Here is a 23,319-nt window from a genome sequence, read left to right on the forward strand (position 1 = left end):
ACTTTGCTCATAAATGGCAGTGTAGTGTCTGTTGAGCTGTCAAACTTGATGGTCATTTCTTCAGTTACCCAGTCTGCTCCTGTACATTCCAGTTGTCATGCAGAGCTGTTACCAGTCACTCAACATCCACAGGTCACACAGGCACACAGTGTACTGGCATAGTCAAAGTCAAAGTCAGCTGTTCAAATTAACAATTGGGCAATCCACATCACAGCCCTGTACCAAAACACAAGACCTGCTCTGTAACAAAACAAATTCTGACACATTTCTTTCCTTCTACAGACAGATAGCAAACACCGCCACCGAGCCACACACAGCCATGAGTATTGAGATACCGGTGGGGTTGACAGAACTGCTGCAGGGCTACACTGTGGAAGTGCTGCGACAAAGGCCGTCAGACCTGGTGGATTTTGCAGTACAGTACTTCACCCGCTTGCGGGACACCAGAAGTCAGGATGGGGCCAGCGCTGGTGGCAAGACGGGGAAAGGAGTGATGTTTGATGGGGAGCCGATGCAAACAGAGTCCAATGGGGATGATGATGAAGATGATGATTCTGACTTTGAACGTAAGTTGGTGTCTTGTTGTTATCATCAGCTGTTGTGCTGAACATGTCTGTGTAAGAGAAACTGACAGAATGAAAGAAGTTGCCACATTTGCATACACACATTTGTGCTCAAAAAATCCCATTGAGCAGCAAGTCAGCTCTCACCTGCCACCCATCTAATCTAAGCCTACTCCATTCTCATTTTCTGTCAGGCTGTGAGGATCTGAAACAGTATTTTTTGTTATTCATTTGAACAGCAAAGTTTCAAGGTCATAGAAGCTCTCATTTCGTCAACTGTATCTTTCTCGTCAAATATTTTCAGAAACTGGAAAAAATTACATTTTTGCAGGGCAAATGCAAGTGAATATTATTCCCTGGCTATGCAAAACTCATGAAAGCTTTACACGTTTTACCCTTCAGCTAAACTGAAAAGGTGCTGCACTATATTCTACAGTAGCAAGCAGTGAAAAATAACAAGATGCAACCTGCAGATACACTGTTAGAAATAGTATTTCTACAGTGACTATCAGCAAGCAGCCTGTCTTTACCATTTTTAGACGATTGATATCTATATATCTATATAAGTTGATATAAAAGCAAGATGTGCTCAGAAAGTTAAATCAGCTCACGTGTACAACTGGAGCTGGAATTTCTAAAAATAAAATTCATGGTGAAACATGTAGGTCTGTTTTATGGCAACAGTTTATTTTCATGATTGAATTTAGGAGTTCATGTACTGCACAACCTTTGCTTTGTAGCTCTAACTATCAAGGTCCCACACAGTATGTTACTTTCAGCAGAAGCGATGCCATGCCTCTTTCGCATCAGTCCCCCTGTGTTTGACAGACTGGCAGAAGATGTAAGCTGCTCCATAGCTCAGCTCTCCTCTATGCTACTGAGAGCAGCGTGGCCTAGATCACATCCGTGTGCTGTGGAGCCAGGGGCTTGTTACCTTGTGAATGAGGGTTCTGTGTTTTCTCAATGAGTTGATCCGCTGTTGAAGCTGCTGTAGCTTTATTTTCTAAAACTGTGCAAGTAACATTTTTGAGTTAGTGACTGAACTTCCCAATGCTTTGTGTGTGTGTAGAAATGCCAAATTAACACAATCCAAATGCATCTAAAGTAATGATTATGGCCCCATGGTGTGTCTCTTGTCAGTATTGTTGGCAGGTATTACAACTCTGGTGGAGTATAAAATTTAGTTGCAGGGTGAAATAGTAAACAGCCTTGTGAATTTCGGAATTCATCAGACTTTTCATTTTCCTGGGACCTGAATTGCATTTGTTGTTTTAAACACAAGTTCCAGTTTTACTCCTTATCGTTTATAGGTTAACCATATTTATTATGCCCCACATGCAAATGCTGTAATATTGGCCAACCTTCATCTACCGTAGATTGGTACAAGCTGGCTCAGGGTAAACGGGGGATTACAGTTTCTGTTTTTATGCTCACACAAGCGGGGTTTGGCTCCTGTCAAACAGCTGGGACCTCAGCTGAGGGAGCAGTGTGTGTAAGTGTGTGCATGCACATGTTGCCTTTGTGTGTGTGTGTCTGAGTGTATGTGCATGTTAAGCGCGTACTTGTGAAAGCAAACAGATGTGCTATGACTTGGATTTCACACCCACCCATTCCAGCCTAGTGACGGCATGGAGTAATTCTTCCTTGTGCATTCTGATTAGTGATCAGTTGTTGGACATTTTCTACTCCACATACAAGGTGGTGATAAAGGAAAGGGATCTGATACTGTTGTCCTCTGGGGAAAAGCTTTTGCCTAGATGCTGTGGGTCATACACATGACATCCATGACATTAGATTATCCAGCCAGGCTTGTGTACTCTCCTCCAAGGCATTCGTTTCTGAAGGGAAGAACACAGGCCTGTATAGTGAACGACATCATGTGCTCTTGCCTGACCGCTGTTGTAGCCTATAGGTATAAAGGGTACTATCATGCCACCAGTTCAACAGGAGATGCTCCAAAACAGTTAGAGCTTGTGCAGAAAAGACCAAGATAACTTTTTAAACTCAGGATTGCAAAACAGACATGGATATTCTTAGTTATTTCCACAGGTGACACTTAACCAGCTTGGTTATATTAGTTGCTACCCTTGCAGCGCTGTACAATCTACAAACAATAAAATAATACAGACACAGTTCTAGGACCATAAATGGTAGAATGAAAAGGCTGTAAATCAAAATGCAACTAAACCTGAAGCATGTCAGTAATACAGTTTTACAGGTTTCTGGTGGCCAGGGGTTTTGAGACGCTGACCATGTAATCACAACATCCCTGGTTTGAGTCCAGTTGGTGATGGATGTCATCACTTTTCTTTCTCTGCTGTTATATTCTGTTAGAAAAAAACATAAATACTAGAAGAAGAAAAATTTTCTTTTCGAATATAATATATTGTTTCACATGTTGTATCAGTACTGTGGTGTCAAGATCTAGCAGTTACTCTAAGACCTGACTTTGATAGACTCCTTTCAAGGTTTGGAAAATAGTTCAGCTGAAGACTTGAGAAAAAGTAATTTTCTCACATTTAGAGCAGAACTCATTAAAACATATGACTGCTTCTGTAATGCAGTGACCCACAGGAAGTAGGCCAATGTCTCATTTTGGGTATTGACCCCTTAATTAAGAAATATGGCTATTGTGAAATTTGTATTGAGCAGCTTTCTGTAATGAAGAGGTAGGTTTATTGGACTTTTTATTGGACTGAAAAAAAAAGGTCTACAGGGCATCAAGGTGAAATGTCTGTTGTGTAACATGAACATGATCCATATCTGATGTTTCAGTTGTATGTAAAAATTCTTGATTTTTTTTTTCTTTTATTAGGCTACTTAGAGTTATGATGATTCACTAGTGTGCTCTTAACCTTTCATTTGCTGCAGGAAATCGCTGTGTATGAGTGTGCCGGCTAAACGCCTAAAATGTAAATGAACTAGATAACTGGTTATGTATTCCCATGGACACTACAGTATACTCCTAAAACATGACGTCCGATTTTACATGCTTTGTTTCCCTGACTCTTGCAGCCTAAATCCATAGCAGGATCACTACACAGGCCTAAGCTGCTTAACAAAAGCAGATATTGTTTTGAACACAAACTGTTGCACCTCCATCATATCTGGTGATGATGAGCAAAAGATTTTTAAGTAACCCTTTCAGTGTTGATGCAGAGCTTCTGTAAAGAAATGGTAGAGTGACGAATCAAAATAAACTCAGTTCTCCCATATTTTAGTCTTAGGTGACTGAGACTGAAATATAGGCTTTGCTAAGAAATTTAAGAAGAAATGTAGCTGGTCTAAAACTTAGTGCTAAATATCAGGATCACCTGCTGTCTTCTTTAAATGGATTTACATTTCATTCCAGTAATAAAGGGGAGGAGTAGATGAAGGGAAGTACAGGCTTTATACAAAAGGTGTGCAATACAAGGGAGGTCTTCCTAATATGTGCATGTTGTTTTTTTTCCCCTTTTGAGTTGGCCTGTCTAGTGTCAATCTGGCAGTGCATATTCACTAAGAGAAACAGGAGGGGGTGAATGGATGCCTCTGTGACTGAAAGGAGTGGGGCTTTTTATTAAAAGATGGATGGAGGGACAGTTGAGTCCCAGGGATGATAATAGAAATGAATTAAATGTGTTTTTATAAGAAAGACAGCAGGGATAAAGCAACGGCTATATGAAAAAGTGATTGAGGAAAGAGAGAGACTGAGAGGGGAAAAAACCAGCCTGTGCTAACTTTTAACAGAACATAGCAACGCTTTGTAGGTGGATGACAAAGTCACCTGGACACATAGCAGACTTCAGGATTAGCTTTTATTCATCCTGGACAGCGCAGTTTTTACCACAGATTAATGGGACGTTTCACCTAACTTTATTAATCAAGGAATGTTGGCAGATTTACCTCCAAAATAATGTATTTTTTTTTAGTGCAGTTTCCTTCTTCATGAAAAGCATCAGTCTGTATTTTCAGAAGCCTACCTGTGTGTTGTGTTGATTATTTATAAGCACCGGTAGAGGTCTTGGGAAAGCTCAGAACATCAACAGAAGCTAGTACAGTGTTTCCTTTTCATTGCAGCAGGCCCCTTGCACCAGTAAGTGCAAATTTTCCCAGATAGTCAGTGTTCTTTTTGGACTGACGTTCTTCTCTTGATGTTAAACACAGACATGCACAAATTATGACATAATATCCATTGCTCTGTGAATACAACCAAAGTCAACTATATCCTTGAAAATGGCCCTGAATCATAGACACCTTTCTAAGCAGGGTGTCTGCAAGGCCTGGAGAAGTTATAAAATAATGATAATATTTTAAAAATAGTTATTTTCTGTTTCAACTAATTTAGTTAATTTAATCACTTAGTTACCTACAATAACCCTCAGTCTTAAATTCCTTTGCATATGGGTTTACATACCAAAAATGCTATTCTGGAAACCTCTGTCTGCAAAGCTTTACTCTGAAATACTTACTGTACCAAATCAGCAAGAGTGACTTTGATATATCAAATTATTTTTTAGATTACTCTTGTTGATTTGATCAGTTTTGAGAAACCAGTGTGTTTAGTTGTGTCCACCATCATCAACGTGACAGTATCATGCTGCTGTATGTGCACTCTGAAGCTTTATTTATAGTTTCTGAGTCCACATGGCCACAAGGGTCCACGTGATGACAGATTTGTCATCTACCCATGCTTGTGAGGGTCCACCAGCAGCCCAAAATTTACGAGTCTGTGCAGACTGTATGTGCCAGCAACCGTGTGAACACATCCTGTGTATGCAGACCACAGTGTGTTTTTGTGTGTGGAGCAGACAAATATATTTCTTGCATGCCTAGTTGTTGTTAAAGCCTGGGGTTAATGTACCTCGGGGCATGATCACACACAACATGCTGAAATTCTGCCTCTCTGACCTCTTTCTGTCTCCTCCCTCGCTCTGTCACCTCCTCCTCATTGTTGTTCTCTCCTATTTGGTTTCTGTCACCCTGACTCCCTCTTTCTGTCCCTCCCCTTACCCCGTATGGTTCTGCTGTTCTCTATCTGTGTCCAGAAAGGGCAGAGAGAGCCATATATTTTTCTCTCATGAGCACCTTTTCTCTTCTAATTCACACATTTGGGCCGTTCAGTTCTTTACTCTGAACCCTTTTTTTGGGTTCAGTTTTGCTTTGTGACATTTTCCTTTCACTTGTGTGCGATAAATGGACATTGCACTCAACCCCTATAGGCCCTGGTAATTAGTGCAACAAGCAGAGCTGAGATGTCCGCATTCATTATGCTGCAGGGGCCTTTGTGTGTGTGTTTGTAGAAGCGATAAAGAGTGAAAGGGAACACATGCGTGCATAAATGCACATCACAGAGTGTGCACATTTGCATGTCTGTATAGGTGTGTGTGTGCGTGTGTGGCTTTTCTCAATGCAGTGTTGTGCAACAGGTGACCTGATTAGCAGGCTGCAGTGTGTGTCCAGCGTGCTTTTAGCTTGCAGGCAAATCTAATGCAGCCTAGCATCCCTACAGAGACCTGCTGGACTGGCTGACTGACACCGCTAAGTGGAAAAGCCCTCAGACGGCTCATACTACTCAGTCTGGCTGTCTGACTGTTTTTTAATACAGTAACTCTCTCTCTTCCTGACTTGTCTCTTCAGGTCTTGTCTGTCTTTTTCCAGCTTGTGCTTATATTTATCACCAACAGAAAAGTCAGACAAATATGCCGCTCATTTCGGCTCTGCCCAGTTGGCTGTCTTACCTCCATATTTGTTAACTGGACTCTGTGTCTTGCTCTCTTCATGTGTTTGTATCCTTATATTTTTTTGCCTTTGCCAAAGCACCAGTATCTCTGTTTAAATCTACCTGTTGATCATTGTCTCTATTGAACTGTCTTGTTTGCCGTTTTGTTTTTGCGTCATTGTTTTGAAACCCAGTCAGCTGGTTTGTCTATCTCCTTGCCTACCTGCCTACTGCCTCCCTTCTTTGCCTTTCTTATCTTTTGAGTGTCTTTCTTAAAATCTCTCTGTAGCCTTACCTCTCTATCTTTCTGTGTGTCTGTTTCTCTACCTCCCTTTTTATCTTTTTCTGTTGTGTTTCTGTTTTTTCTGCATCCAGTCTCTGAGCATGACTGTTTGATCTTTGGATAATTTGTTCATATCCCTTTCTGTGTTTATATCAAGTTATTAAAATGAGACCAGTGGTAGAAAACATTAATAGTGATGAGTAGGGATGCACTTTGTATAGTGCAGTTTAGATACCACAGAACAACTTAGAAACAGCGCAACACAGCAGTTGGGGAAATGTATTTTGAAATACATTTGAAACAAGAAAAGCCTGTGTCTGTCATCCTTTAGCCATCTTTATCTGATCACCATGTTAGATGGCATGTCTGTGTATCCACTAGGACATTTTTGTGGTTGACAAAGGGATGCAAACAGAGCATTGTATTTGTTTCTTTGTTTGTCATTAAGATTCTATTAGACTGCCATAGAAGCTAACCAGTCTTCCTCTGCAAGAGTACAGAGAGACAATATTGGAAGAAAGGGAAAAGGAAAATACATACGAACCTCTGAGCCTATGAATGAACATATTGAAATCGATATAAAAATAAGAAAAAGAAGGACAGACCCCATCATGAGAAAGGAGAAAACATAGATGAAGCTGTTACAGAGCAGACTGTGGAATAACCTGGCTTGCTTACACCGATAGACATCATATGAACTTTGGTACTTCCTCATTCTCGTTCCTCAAGCCATCTTTAGTGGCACTGCAGAAAATGAGGAAATGGAGGGGGTTGGCAGCCTTTACCCAGTGACTGTACATCCTGTGTAGTCACTGCTGAAGGCTGGTGCTCCTGTTTAGAGTTCACATGCTCCCCCCTTACTTCAGCACAGACTCTCTCTCTAGGTCATACAGTTGTCTGAGACAGACCTCTCCCTCACCAGTCCATTTAAAGCCTTCACTGACACACCACCTATAGAAACAGATGAAGTTCTGATTGATTTCTGCAAAGGGCTTTCAGTAAATGGACATAATTCAAAACATTTCTGTTTATTTGTTAACCTCCTGCTCCAAGTGTTAACTTCATTTCTCTCTGTTGTTATGGAGAATGTACAAGCCATTACAAGTTATGTCTCACCTCAGACAGCATTTCTAGTTGGCAAAAACAGGAACAAGAGATAAAAGCCACATGTCTCATTCACTTAGACAATCATATCTCCTCTGAATTTCTTATTCCTTTACAAGTGAAACGTTATACAGGCATCTGTAAGGACAAAATTGCTTGAGAAAAATGTTAGGGATCAGAGTTTAGTTTATTTGAGGAGATTCCTGGATTGTAAAGAAAACATACGTCCAATACTACATTCAGATGGCTGTCTGCAGCTTTAATGTTTATGTGTTTAAACAAGAGGCAGCAAAGAGTTCTGCATCAAAGCCTTGTGCTAGTGGGCGATGTTTAAAGAGAAACACTCAGTGGCCGTGGACCCAAACTGACCCCCTGTTCCCCTCTGTACAGAGGGAAGGAGTGAAAAAACAGAGGGACATTTTTGGTTTTGGGGGATGGGAGATATGGTGCTCGAGGGGTCACAGTGGAAAATGTTCTTGTGAAGAGAGATGGTATAAGATTTTATTATGCTGACATTAAACTCCAGTATTTTAAGGCTGAATTTCATCATATTGGCTATTACCAAAGGAGGCAATTTGCAATTTTTTAGGAGATAGGATTACAAAAATTCTAATGTTACTATTGGCCAAATATTGGTAGTTAAACTGACACTGGGCTGATATAATACTTCTACAGTACTGGTACTGAAAGTATCCCCATGTATTGATGCTTCTCTCAGGAGAGAAGGAGGGAGCACAGAGAGGAAGAAGCGAGAAGGGCATGGGACAGGAGCAGATTTAGGGAGGGAGATGTAGAGATGAACAGAGAATGAAAAAGAAGAAGCACAAAACAGCATATGACAGAGAGAGGAGGAAGGAGAGCTGGGCTGGGAGTGGGACGTGGGAATCAGTTCTCCCGCAATCAGTATGGGTCCAAACTCGCTTCAGAGGGCTGTAATGACAACTTCAGGCCTAAGTTTAGGATCCTCAGCTTATTCTTTTTTTTAACTTTCCTATTTGACAAATGGCATGGCAAGTTATTTGCATTCCATTTTCTGGTCCGTACTTAATGTGGAGATGGTGGCCTCATTCTTAGGGCTGTGTGCATGAATATGAATGGACTAGTTCTGTAAGAAAGCCATGTATACAGCTTACAAATAAGGCCATTTACGACAAGATCAATAGTTGAATCATTGCAGGCAACATAAATATAGCCAGTGATTGGATTCAAAAATTTATCAGCCCTGTATCGTGCTTTATCAAGCCACCAGATTGTTTTAAATTAAACAATAGCTTGTTTCTCAACATAGTGGCTATAAGAGTAGGTAAACCCAGCACCCACGGTTTTTGTTTGTCAGCGTTTCCCAACCTAGCAATGTGAGATAAGAGTGAATTGAACAAGGTTTTGGGATTAGTGGGTTACCTAGCATTCATTTATATAATTTTCTGCCTAAGTAGACACTTGCACAAGAAACAATTGTGAAAACAGGTCACAGTAACATTAGGTTGGTTATCATATCATAATTTTCTCTCTCTGTCCTTTCCTCTGTCACATCCTTGCACGTTCCTAGTTGCTTTATTCCAGACTCAGTGTTTGGACACGTTTAGATCTGTACCATCCCAGAGCACTGATGACCACATCGTTGTTTTCCACCTGTCTCTCTGCCGGTCTGCTGTTGTATATAAGCCACCACTCTTTCATCCTATTTCTTTCTAAACCTACTCTCTCATTCTCTCAATCCCCCTGTCTCCCTCGCTCTGCATGCGTTGGTCTCGATGTACAGGCGCAATCTCATTAGACAAGATGGCTTAGAGGGAGAAGGGGTTATTAGGGCGGTTTAGCAGAACCGTCTTTGGCATGATAAGAAAGAGAGAATTAACAAGGGGGAGAAGTGTAGAGAAAGAAGGAAAACATGAATGAGAAGAAGAGAATGAATGAGAGAGAAACTAGTGGGTTTGAGCCAACATTAAAGACCAGCCAAATGCAGTTAAATTTTGAATTCACCTGTGGTCTACCCATTCAGCCACTTTGGCAGACAGGGTCTAGGTATCATTTAGAGGTATTCTGGAAAATATGTCTGTCTAATAAACTGTTAAAAGATGCTGTTGATTTTTGGAATCCTTCTTTACCTGCCTTGATAGCCAACTGTTTACTTCATAGAGTGGGAGAAAGACATGTAGACAGACAGGTGAGAGACAGGCCTCAGGTGCATAGGTTGGTTGGGAGTCGGTCAAGCTTACAGGCACTGAGAATTAAACAGACAGCCAGACACTCTGGCCAGCTGTGGTCATCCATGTCTCAAGTGTCTGCACAGCAAAGCATGATCATGCATTGGATTTCTTGGTGAAGAGAAATGTGATCGATCAATTCCAATTTAACACTTTATTTTCTAGCTTCCTAGAAACCCAGCCTTGTGCAGCAGACTGCATCACAGCTTTTCCAAATATGGGTCAGGATGGTGAGATGAGTTGCATTAAGGTGACAATGTTGATAAAATCTTAATTAAAAGGCTGTTCAGGTTGGTCAGATCAGCCTACATCTGTGTAGATATCCAGTATCCTTTTAAGGAAACCAATTGTAAATACAGATTCCATTAAAAGAAATGTTGGGAAAATGTTAAAAATGTTTGGTTAAGTCAATAATATAGGGAACATGGTGTTTAGTCTTTTTTTTTTCTTCGCTATTTGACTTCACCTGTTCAGAGTAACCTTAGATCAGGGTGATAAATGAACTTTGATATTCACTTGTGACTGTGGGGAGTGAACAAAAGAGTTTCCCAGCCTCCAGCTAGTATGAGTTTTAGAAAAGGGATGATGGTTGGTTTCCTGCCAAATTGGCTGTTAGCGAAGACAGCTGAACAAAGACCAGCGTGTAGCTGATGGTTGTATCACACCCTGCCTCAGACATCATTCTGACTTGTGAACTGAACAGTAGAGCGCACACGTGAAAATGGTGTATATTTTATAAATTCTGCACCATTTCTGTAATTTCTTTGTTGCTTTCTTATAAGATGGTGCAGAATTTCCACATGCAGTACCTTCATACACAGTTTAGGTCATATGGAACGTCATTGAACCCTATATTGGACTTTGATTGAGTTTCTTCCCACTAAATACTGATAGGTTCCAAAACCAATCTATTTTCACTATTGACCACACAGTGAAGAGGCTAGATTTAAAAAAAAAACAAAAAAAAAAACAAGCTTCATTTAGGACTTACTGTGTAGATGCCCTATACTGGCACATCCATGGTCACCATAGAAACCACTGGCCTTGAAACTGCTCTCAGCCAATCGCTGCTGGAGGTGACAGTGATAGGCAGTGGCCTTGCCTAATCACGATTGAGATAAAGAAAGTCAGGAGGTCACTCGTAGTTCACAGCCCTCCCCTCTATAACAAGTATCTTTATCAGTATATTTGCATAGCCTTGATATGACTTTCATATCGCTGTCTTTGTATTGCAGTTGTGATAATGTGTGTTTGTGCAAACCTCTTATTATTTATCTTCTTAAAGGGCAGCTGCACTGTTTACTGTCTGTCAGTGAGGAATAAAGTTGTTATTCAGAGAGAGAGAGAGAGAGAGAGAGAGAGAGAGAGAAAGAGATGAAAACAACAAGAGAAGCTTGACACTTGTTTGTTCCTGCTGTTCAGCCTGTATATTTATAGTTGTATGTATTGTATTAACTGCCTTCCTTCCTGTAGTAGACTGTGTTACTTGAAATATAATTAACATGAAATAAACCAGGTTTGACCTGTTCACTAGACCTGAGTATCTGGTGACATCTCTTTATGGCTGCAGTATTAGTCAGATTTAAAGTAAGCATCTAAGGGTACATTCTTCGTTTCCATGGCACAGCAAGTAGTACCCATGTGCTACAAAGAGTCAAATGGTAGTGGGTTTAATGACCAACCTCTAAACATAGGCTTGAGAATGTGGAGATTTGTACTTCTTTTGTGACTGTAAATGGTCACATAATGGGAAACCAGATTGACCTTGTTTACGTTACACCCCAGTGGTTGATGAGAGCATGTTGCACTGTCCAACCTGCAGGCTGGACGCTAATGTTATTTTACACTTTAATGTTTTTCCACCACTCAGGGCTTCTTGAGGCCAGAAATTGTGCTGTACTTGTGTGTTGTGGGAAACCAAAATGAATAAACTGAGCATCATCCTGGGGATATGAAAACATACTGCTGTACTTGTCATGTGGAAAGTTGATGCTTTAGACCCAGATGTTGGGGCCTGAGTCATTGTAATTATTCATGTCTTCTAGTTTTCTTTTGCTACCGGCAAGACTTGCCACATCCCAGGCTACTGGGATAATACTGGTCCATGTCTCCAGGGTCTCATTTCTAAAACTGTGCGTTAGGTCTCCACAATAATTACAAGCCCATCTCTACCAGGTTATCCTCATGGCAAAAGAGGCAATATCTTTTAATGAAACAAGCTCCTGGGGCTAGAGACATTTGATGAGTCTGACACTGTAAATGTTGCAGAAAACCTTCAGCAGCTACGTTCATAAACTCAGTGCTAGATAAGGTAAAAAAATGTGATTCTTGTCACCCACATTCTGCAGTGTCACATTCTACAGGCGACAGGTAACAGTCCTCAGGTTCTGCAGGTTTATAATCATGCAGGCCATCACTGATAACATGGTGGAACCTGAGCAAAGATAGTTATGCCATCAAGGGTGGGTGCTACACGTGCGGGATTTGCATTGTAATGCTAAACTGATGTGGGGTATTTTCGCATTTTGAAACTATAGCCTCATATTTAAAATATGAGCTTGTTTGTACGTACCCCCCGGCAACGGCCCAAGTTCGCATTACAGTGCACCAGCTTTGACGTAAGCACAGAGAAATCATTGGTGATGGCCAGTGCCTGCTAGTTCTCTTCACAAATGTGATGCTTCCAAGATGTTTTCTTTTTTTTTTGGAGGCAAAATGACAGTGAGAAGAAACCGCTTACTGCTCCCCCTGAGAAAAGAAGTCTGGGAAAGCAACCCATACACAATCTAACGTTGGCAATTGTTTAGGTTGGCATCTCCAATATTGTCATTAATTGTTATCTCTTATTAATTTTTTGTAAATAAATAATAAATAAACAGAAATAATGCATTATGACTTACTCATATTTATTATGTTCAGTAGTTAAGAACACTTTTAGGTATTTGTTTGCTAAAACAGGAAAATCAACAATCTTTCTTCTGAACAGGCAGTAATCACAATCTGTACTTGATAATTAACTGTGATCTTGATCGGTTCACTCTCAGAGCAGCATGTCCCCTGTAGGAAAGTGGAACGGTCAGGTCAGGAATTAACGGGTTAAGTAACCGCTAAAGTAAGTGGACGCTGAAATCTGCCTAGTCCTGCTTCCATTTAGCATTACTTGCCTATATGCCTGTTTGATTTGTTTGATGTGTGGTGTCTAGAAATAGAAAACCATCACCCTCATGGTATTCATAAAACAATCACTTATGCTTCTTTCTCTGCAATGACTGCTGGCTTGTATGACTTAATGGGGAAAGCATAGTAGTAACACTGCTAGGGTCATGGGGGGATTTCCACGGACACTAAATTAGCACTTTCTCATGATGCTCTAATATACTTTGAAAAAGCCCCTGCTAAATGGCATATGTATGCGTGTTCTGTGATTACTGCTGTCACCAAAGCATAAAACAATAGCCTCATTACTGATAATGTGTGAACTGTACAACCTGTGGAATTTCTGTTTGAATAGCACGATAACTTAGATTGCTCATGTAAACACCTTAATCAGATTATGTTATTTACAAAGGGCATAATTGAAGTAAGCATAATTTATTTAGGAAAGCTGAGTTACTTGTCACACCCCCCTCCTTACATTTATGCTACTTTAAGTGATTTTGTTTTTTAATTTAAGATTTAAAATAAATGATTCACTCTCTTACATAGAAGGGTTGCTGCTACTGCAGATACCACTTAGAATCAACATCTCATGTAACAGCTCAATACAGCTTGTAGCTGCTTTCAGCCCATTGTTTGGTTATCTCACTCACCTGAACCAAAACAAGCCAAAACTGTTGAAAACCACTGGCAGTCACTACGGTAACTCAGACTGACTTGAAAATTTTGGGCCACCTTTTTTTTAGTTTTGATTAATCGTTTTAGTTATTTTTATTTTCGAGTAAAAACGCCACACATTCATTCATTGTTTTTGCCTTCTTAAATGTTAGTATTTGAAGCTTTTCTGTCACAGTGCTTTGAACTGTTGGTCAAATAAAACTATTATTATTTTTATTTTTATTTTTTTACAAATCTGACATTTTATAGACAAAATTATTGATCAGTGAATAGAGAAAATAACTCAGATTAATGATAGTGAAAATAATCGTTAGTTGGTCTCCCTCTGTGACACATTGAAACGCTGAAGTATAGACGTTGATAAACAGGACGACAGTCACGTCAGGGCAAGTCAGGCTTAAAGGGGTTAAGTAGCATCAGCCAACCACGTTATACTGGGAAAGGGTTAACCCCAGTGCAACTATAAGCCTGACAGGGCTACTTCCTTTTAAGGGCCTAAGGCTTGTGGAGTGTGGATAGAGGGGGAGAGAGAGAGAGAGAGAGAGAGAGAGAGAGAGAGAGAGAGAGGAAGAGGGTGAGGAGGCTGAGATAGTGGGAAAGGGAGTGAGACAGATATTGGGGAAAGCGAGAGAGCAAAACAGAGAGAGAGAGAGAACAAGAGACACTTTTGTGGGAGGGAAATAGACAGAGTTAGATAATGGGAAAGGTAAAGAGAGCGAGGAGGGAGTTGCATGGTGGGAAACGGACTGAAACAGAAACAGTACAGAGCGTGAGAATAATGGTAGAGGAAGCCTGATGACATAGAAGAGGGGAGGTATAGGCTGTGAGAGCTGATGAGAGATTGTTTTCTTGGCAAGGATGGAGAGAAAGAATGAGGCAGGCTCAACCAGACAACAGAAAGATGCACAATGGTTACAGCAAACAAGACAGCAAACACAAAACTGTATGGAAAGAGAACAGGGACAAACAAAGAGGGACAGGCAAGGGAGCGCTGTAAGAGCAACACAAAGAGAAGGAGTAATAGAAAAATTTGGAAGTGTTTTTCTGTATGCAAAGCTTTGTTTGATGGGAAAAGGCAGCATGATGGAGGAGATGAAAAGTCAAGACAAGAAAGGGTAAAATAAAATAAAGTGGTCCATTAGAGAGACAAGCTATTTTTTGAGTAATCTAATGGACCCCAGTTATTCATCTGTTACAGAGGAAACCCTAAGCGTGTGTTTGTATGTACGGTTTGCGGGCATGCTCTTGTGTATTTTGATGATTTAGGGATATGTTAAGTGCACATGTTATTTATGTGTGTGTTTATACTTTTCTATATTTATATATTTCCCTTCTCCAGTGTAGGTGATATCTTGTAAATACATATCTCTGTTTACAACTTCTGTGTAATAAATTCAACATTCAGACAGGTTCTCACTACCGTAAATCACAGAGCTGAGAAACTGTGGATTGGTACAGCAAGCTTGCTAATTAAACTCATGTATGTTATCCTCCTGTTTATGCGTCACGTGTCATGCTTAGCTTCTGCTAATGCATGTGTGTGCCACAGTGAGAGTCCTTCACGCCTATTAATTTATCTGAAAGTACATAGCAAGGAGTGCAAAGTATAACCATATAACATGTAAATCTATTCGACTACTAAACACTACCAGTTCATACTGTTAGCCTTCTGTAAAACATAAAGGTGTCATGATGGGAGCCATACAGTACTTTTTTGTCAAAGGTGTAATAGCTGTTTGTTCAAGGTTCATGTGTGTGGTTGTGTAGTATTTGCACTTGTCAAAATGCCTTTTGGCTGATGACAGTGCCTTATCCTGAAATTTTGGTTCTGTAACTCTCTCAAATTTCAGAGCAGTCTTGATTTAAATTTTTTTTTTCGTCTGTGGTTGACTTATTTGTCACCACAAATACAAGTCATTTTTCTTACTTATCTTCCAGCAAACAAAACCATGGGGGTAAACCTCAGTTATTTAAAAAATTAGTCTTTGGTAATGTGGGTTGATGCAAAGCCAGTCAGCTAGCTCTACAACTTTTGATATGAAGTTGACAACCAACTACTCAGCACAAGCACAGTCTTTGAGATAGTTCCATTGAACTTTGTGCCTTGCTTAAGACTGTCTTAAAAGTAGTTGCCATAATTTTCTCTGCTTGTTTTAGGATTTGAACTGCTGAAGATAAGACCAGAAGCTTGCTTTCTGTAACCTCTTCTATAGTGCCAACCACATTAACATTTTGTGTTTCTTAACCGTCTACTCCAATGATACGTCATCATTTTTCCCAGCTGACTCTCATATGATACAAACAGCTGCTGGCATGAAACAGCCAGTACTAATTATACACATTACCTCCCTTTGATCATGATACAGGAGAATTCCACCGCAAACACTATCCCATTCATATTATACAAAATACTGTTGTCCAATTTGCTGGAGGCAATAATTGACATGTCGTTTGACACTCATTATTTGTGTCTGGTATGACGCACTGCAACCAGCAGACATGATACGTCAGCAGCCCTGATACCTGCCTTGCACTACATATTTTAACGAGAACGACCCAAAAGATGTCACTGGGGTTATTACCTGCTGTCTGCTTCCTCTAACTAACTATGGTGATAATTATTGGAAAGCTAATTTTGTCCATATTTACTACACCTGAATATAGGAATACATGTGAAATCTGTTTAGGGGTGGGTAGTCTCATTTAAAGAAAGCAATAAGAGAGATAATGCTAATGTTGTGAATGTTTATGAATCAGGCCGGGTGTGTATTTGTCTCCCTCCTCTGCTTTCTCTCCCACATATCTTGACATATAATGCAAGTTCACAGTCTGCATGTGTGATTGTGCTGTTGTTTGCAAATCTATAAAACTTCTGTAGTGCAGACATTATTTTTTTGTTTTTTTTGTTTTTAATTAGATTTCCATATTAGCCTGGTATTGTAGTATAAGCTGTAGAGCCTGGAGTTAGTGCTGCTTAGGTCAGCACTTCAGCACACATTGACTGCTGATATATAGAGCCAGGCAACATATATCTTCTCTGGGGAGAAGGACATGCAGGAGGAGGATTTATGTTTGTAAGTCTTGGGGAGAGAAAAAAAAAACAGAGAGAAAAAAAATGCAGAGAGAGACTTGGAAAGATGAAAGATATATTGATTACAGATGATGGAAAAACAGTACTCAGAGCTGGCAGAAGGTAAAGCACTGATCAGCTTGCTGGCAATGCAGAATCTTTGAAAATGTTGCCATAATTAAGTCTGCAACAGCTGCAAATTTCAACAATAATTTTATGTGCTGTTCCGAGGGGAAATTAATAATTATTTTCTTTTGGTCTATCACGTTCATTTCACAACCAGCCACTGTTTAGCATAGTAGAGGAAACACAGCTACAGATTCCTCTCTGCATGAACAAGCTGCATGTGTTCATTTTGAAGCCATGATTCTGGAGGGATTTCTATGTATATGTGGGTGTGTAGTAGGACACTTGAGCTGATGATGTGCTTTATTGTGTCTGCTTTTGAGCTTGAAACGTTTTACATCTTGCGTTTCCCTTGTGTGTGAGTGTCTGTATGAGCTTCTCATATCTTGTACTGTATGTATGTTTTTGGCTCTACCAACTTTAATGTGCATCAACATGCATGATTGAGCCGCTCTGTGTGTGTGTGTGTGTCCATGTGCATATGTTAATGTGAATGCATGCCAGCAGAGGCTGAGAGTGACATCCGAGGCTGCTAGCTTTGAAGGAGAGGCAACACGTGAGGGAAGCTCCCTGCTCCACATCTGACCCTGCTGTTATCAATCATGCCTTGAGAGGAGGAGAGGGAGAGAGTAAGATATATAAGTAGAGAGAAGAGAGGCTGAGGGGAGAGCAAAAAAAAAAAAAGAGATGGAGAGGCAGAGTGGGAGGATAGAAGAGGAACAGATGGTGGGGGCTGTTGCTGAGGAAGAGAAATAGGGGGGAAAAATGGAGAGATACTGTAGGTGAGGGGAGAGAACGGTGAAAAGCTGGAGGAAGGGAGAGAATTGAGAGCGTGTTACTGTAACTCAGTGAATGATTTAATCTTTAAAATGTTAAACATAACACGCCAAAATACAAGTTAAAAGAGAACAAAGGAATGCCTGTAAATTGTTCTCTTAATCTCACCAGCAGCCAATAAGTATTCAGTAATTCTAATGTTAAGAAATGGAGACAAACAAAGCTTAACATTTGTAAAACTGTGACCAGCAAGTGTTTTTTTTCTCGATAAGTGAATAAATGACTAAAATGGTGATTCATTATTTAAAAGAAAATGAATTCTGTTGGATGGACTGTTGGTCAGTCTGTTGAATAATCATTTCATTATTTAACACTAAGCTAACCAAGGGGGCTGTATTTTAAAAATATTTTCTATGAAACCTAGACAAGCTGAAAAGGACAAATTTCACAAGTATAAAGCTCGAGAACTGATTGGATCTTTGCAGATTGTGCTTAATTGCTTGCACACACATTTAAAATTTCTCAGTAAATAAAGATTGTCACCGTGCCCCAGACTGTGTCTGAGAATCAAGGAAAGATGAAAGAACAATAAATGACTGGAGAACTTGTCAGCTGCCCCCTGATGCTCAAAATGGACACAAATTGGCCATTTAGGTGACAGAAATGTCACTGAGTCAGCTGCTGAAGCCAAGGGAGAGAGCCTCTACTCCTCACAGGCTCATGCTTATGATATTTCCAGTCTAAAAGGAATTGTTCTGACAAGAGCATCCGCGTGTGTGTATATTAAAATTTAAGAACTGGGAAAAACAGCTTAATCTTCAACATTTAATGGAACAAATGAATAGTCAGGCACCATTCATAGTTTGCATGACCATTTTCAGTGTTGGGTTGAAAAATCGCCAGTAGGACACCCATCCCCGAACATGATCCAGCCCCTGTCACTATTTTATTCTGCCAAATTCATTCTGTTGAATAAATTAAAGACTCCAAATGGTGGTTGACTTGCTGCCAAAGTGGCTAATATAATGGACAGACTTGTCCTTTTAAAAGCCAAAATTTTCCTGCATTTGACTGTTTCTATTCCAGGAAACAGAGTGGTAAGAGGGAAGCCAGGAGGTGTGAGCAGCAACAGGTGGGCGGACAAATAACAGACCTGTCCAGATTGAGTTTATGTTGCCTTCTTTCCCTTAACTCTCCCACTTGAAAGGCAGCCGTTGCTTCCGCAGTTTAAGTTAGGGTTCATTTACTCTTTACTAACTGTGTCTCTGGATATGTCTCTCCGTCATGAGCTTTTCCTTTGTTTGTTCTCCTCTGTCTCATCCATCTTAGCAGTCTGACCACTCTGTAGCCAGCCAGTTAATGCAAAAATATATAGCAATAAATATAGCAAAATGTAAAATATTGAAATTTCTGAAGCACAATGGCCACATCAGGCTTTGGTCTCCCCTCCGGCTAACTGGCTGATGTATTGACGGACCGAGCAGACAGAAAGTCACACACTGAGAATGGCTGTGAGAGGAATCAATGGAAAACACCAGGCAGGGACCAACGAATTGGTCCCTTCTTTCCCTTATTCACTTATTCACTCAGTGCTCTCTCTCTCTCTCTCTCTCTCTCTCTCTCTCTCTCTCTCTCTCTCTCTCTCTCTCTGCCCCTCTCTCCCTCAATGATTAACTCTCTCTCTCTGCGTTTGTGTTTGTTTCTCAACATTTTTTTTCTGAATCACCAGTTATCACATGCTATAGTCATCCTTTTATCCTCTTATCTTACGTGTGACTGTTTATCTGCCTTTCTTTCTGTATATACACACATAACACATTTCTAGCCAGTTTGCTTTCTGTTTATCTTTCTGTCTCTTTTTCTTAATCTCTCTCCTTTCATTTATTATATCAACAGGTAAATATAGTAGCTTACTACTCATCACATCGACATTTGCTTCCTGTCTTTTTTTTCCCCTCCTTTTCCTCACTGTGTCTGTCTATTCCATTTTTTCATGTCGCAGGAGATCTCGCTCTGTCACCCCTTCTGGTCTGTCTTTTTGTTTCTCCCCCTCGGATTCTCCCTATGTCCTTCCCTCTTTCTTTTCTCTCCCCCTCTATTTCTCTCTTCTCTCCATCTGTTAATGCCGTTATGGCAGTGAGTGGGTGTATAGGGAGGGATGGAGAGTGATAGAAAGAGAATGGTGGAGAGGGTGGGAAGGAGGGATGATCTGCCACTTGTTACAAGCAGAATAGAGAAAGGGGGGGTGGATGGTGGCCGGGAAGGGGGAGGAGGGAGGGTGAAGGGGGTAGTGTTGTTATGGCAATGAGATCTTCTTTGTGTCAGGTTGCCAAGGCAACTTCAGTCGTACACTTGATACAGCCACCATCACCACCACCCCCAACACCCCCCAGCCACATGACTGTAGGGAGAGCACTTCACACATTGCACACTCAGACTTACACACCCACACACTGAAACACACAAAAGCACGTGCACGCACACATTATTATTATTATGTCCACCTGCTCTTATCAGACAAAACTGCATTTTACATGACTGATGGAAACAATACATGATTCATTTTCAAATTGGTTAGAACACTGGGATTGAACACGTGTTGATCAGGCTAGTTTATTTCTGCTTTTGGTTAAAAATGCCCCCCAAAAACAAGTTGCACAAGGAAAACTGAATTCATTCACTGGTGTTCACCTTGTTGACTTCTTGACTTTTATTTATTTCCCCACAAACACTCTAGTTATATAATATGTGGTTAGCTTGAGAACTATAAACTGTGAAGTGTAAAATGAAGCTGTAATGTAAGACTTTAAAAAAGAAGAGCAAAACAACAAACTCCTACAGTAAAGTAAAGGTGTACGCACATAACAAATATAAATAAGAAACACAATTGCTCTGGTTTCCCATGAATGACTTGCTTTGTTTGGGTGCATGTGTAGATTATGTGTGTGTGTGTGTGTGTGTGTGTGTTTTTGTTGGTCTTTGTGCCTTTTTGCTGTGCTACCCACAGCGATCTGACCTCTTCATGAGTTTGACTTGGATCAAAACAAATCATTTTAAGCAGTTTGGAATGTGTCCCCCTGGTGGGTGGTTATGTTGCAGATAATAGAGTTTTAAAGGGGAGGGGGACTGTGTCGAAGGAGACATGAAAATGGAATTGGGGAGGGTAAAAATGAGGTCTCTGAAATGATAATTCTCATTATGTTTCTAAGTGGTATTATCATCATTTCTGTGAATGAACCTCTTTAAAGGACCAAGGTTGTTTTACCCGTTTCATTCCATTTATTATGTTTTTTATACTTTAGATTTCTGCTAAGCATTTTCTTAAGATACAAGATTCCTTCTTTCCCTGATTCCTTTCCTTCTCCCCCATTTTCTTTGGGAGATAACAGGAAATGAGGAAAGAGCAGTGTTTCCCACAGGTTTATAATTTACTTGTGGTGGTGGGTGGCGCAGTTTGTGACCGATGTGCATACAGAGACTCGTATAGTGTAGAAGGGGAAAGTATAACCCATGTGATTTTCTGTAGCTACAATTTACAGATGACCCCTAAATGCCTCATATGCAGACATCGGTTGATGCTAGCTAGGCGGCTGTGTGTAGAGAACCCTATAGTTTTTATTTTATTTTTTTCCTTTTATTACCTGCCAGTTAAGAAGCAAGAATTTGTTCATGTGAAAGAATACATAGTGTAATAGATTTTTCTGCACTGAAGGAGGAAAAGAGATTTTTGTTTAAATGGGATGCTTAGGACACATGACTCATTCATTTTCCCGTGAAAATTTTTAGCTATTTCCGATTTATGGGACTGCTTTTTTTTGTGCAGCTGCATTTTCACTATCCTACCAGTCTTGAATTTCTTTTCTTTATTTGTTTTCTTCCTTTGATATACTCTTATTTCCGTTTGTGTTCCAGAGACACGAAGGTCAGTGGTTGAGGTCAGGTCCAGAACTGTAATCTGGTAGCAGAGGCACTGGCTGAATCTCATTTGTGCTGCCATGAAAACATGTCAATATAATGTGATTTACCAGGCACAATAACCATATTTTTGGCTCCACACTGCTTGGCTAGACTAGCATTAGAATAGACCACAACAAGAGACATGGGAGGAAAGCTGTGTATAAATAGGTGATTTGTTTGGTATTTGGGACAAAGCTTTGGTTCAGTCTTCATTCAAATACAAACTGTTATTGCAATAAAAGTAGAGGTGTTTCTGGTTTGATTGCTAGAGTCATTGCTGTGATATTGTTGGTCATTCATGTTGGCGCTACATATATAGATATATAGCATTTCTTCACTGGGCCTGAAGTCTAAAGAAGATAGCTGCCTGCTGAACTACTGTTAACATGCACCATCATTAAACAGGAGACTACTTTTTGTTAATTATTCTTTTGGAAGTTTATTATGTATTTGTGGCAGTTGTCAGATTGGTTCATTAACAACAAAAGACATTACAATCAAAGACAGACCTCAAAATGATACTCCACAGTACATCAAAATGAAAGTGACACAACTATCATATCATGTATCTGTTAACTACCGCTATTTGGCTGTTGGTCATAAACTGTTTATTTACTTACAGCTTAGTGTTTCAGGCAATGCACTTCAGTCTCTGTATTGTATCAGCCATCTTGTTACAATTCCCTACAACCAACTCCAAAGGACTGATCTGTGTCTTGAGGTTAAACAGATAAAATAACAATCTAGAGTCAGATGCAAGAGAGAAGATGGAGGGAGAGAGAGCGATGATGCTTTAGGAGCAATATGGGGGAGGAAGGTCGGTTCCTTTGAGACAGCTGAGGGGGCGAGGTATACAATAAATGACAAAGAGGGGGGAGCTAGAGAAATCGAGAATAGTGTTGAACTCATGGAAGTGTATTACCACTACTTACACCATATTCCTGATACGGTATACTGATTTCACTACTGAAACTGTTGCCCTGTTCACACGTGGTATTAACATGCGTCTCGGGGATCTCATCCCTCAGATCACATTTGGAGGTGCTCTGGGCCACATATGGCCACAGCTTTTAGAAGTCTATAAGCAAATGTGTCCTGGGCTACTTCGAAGGACCGCCTACTCATCTGACATCCTCTGCGTACTCGTTCAGTTGGTTCTCAGATCTCGTAAACTGGCTTTGCCCATGACGTCTGAAAAATTTCAAAAGTGCATAGAGATACATTATGAGTGTGTCAAGCATCTTGGGCAATTTGGTTTGCCTGAAACAAAGAATAGACCCAGTCTGCATTGTTTTGATTTCTTATGCACATGAAGTGCATTGGTGCCACCCCCCCCCCATTTCAATACAACAGTGTAGCTGGTCTTTGCAAACGGAAATGAAGTGCGTGTTTATTTGCATATAGAGCGAGGAATTGAGATCCAATCACCAGTGGTCACTCAAAACGCATGTGGAGAGATTTTAAGGCCGGGCGTGAACTGATGTTCTTAGAGCTGTCCACTTGTGATTGGATCACCCAAGATACATTTTAATACCAGGTCCAAACAGGGCCTGACACAGAAGTTGAGGTCCTCTACATGTAGGTTGCCGATGCATTGACCGGTCTGAATGAAAATATCCAGAAAGGGTGCAGAACCTTCGTGAGCTCAGTCAAGGAGGGTGAAGGATAAACTCATCTTTAATCAATTTTATCTGTGT

General features: G+C 40.4%; 1 protein-coding gene across 2 annotated transcripts in view; it reads left to right on the forward strand.

Annotated features, from left to right (window-relative positions):
- The window catches only part of prkar2aa (protein kinase, cAMP-dependent, regulatory, type II, alpha A), a 41,594-nt gene that overhangs the window by 1,290 nt on the left and 16,985 nt on the right, over positions 1-23,319 (forward strand). The window contains exon 2 of one of the 2 annotated variants that reach the window (XM_041053983.1): positions 287-566. In XM_041053983.1, coding sequence (XP_040909917.1) covers positions 320-566 — 247 coding nt within the window. In that variant the 5' untranslated portion in view covers positions 287-319. Of the gene's footprint in view, positions 1-282; positions 567-23,319 lie in introns of both variants that reach the window. The other variant, XM_041053974.1, reaches the window with a different exon arrangement.

Source organism: Toxotes jaculatrix, chromosome 2 (genome assembly GCF_017976425.1).
Source record: "Toxotes jaculatrix isolate fToxJac2 chromosome 2, fToxJac2.pri, whole genome shotgun sequence".
NCBI lineage: Eukaryota > Metazoa > Chordata > Actinopteri > Toxotidae > Toxotes > Toxotes jaculatrix.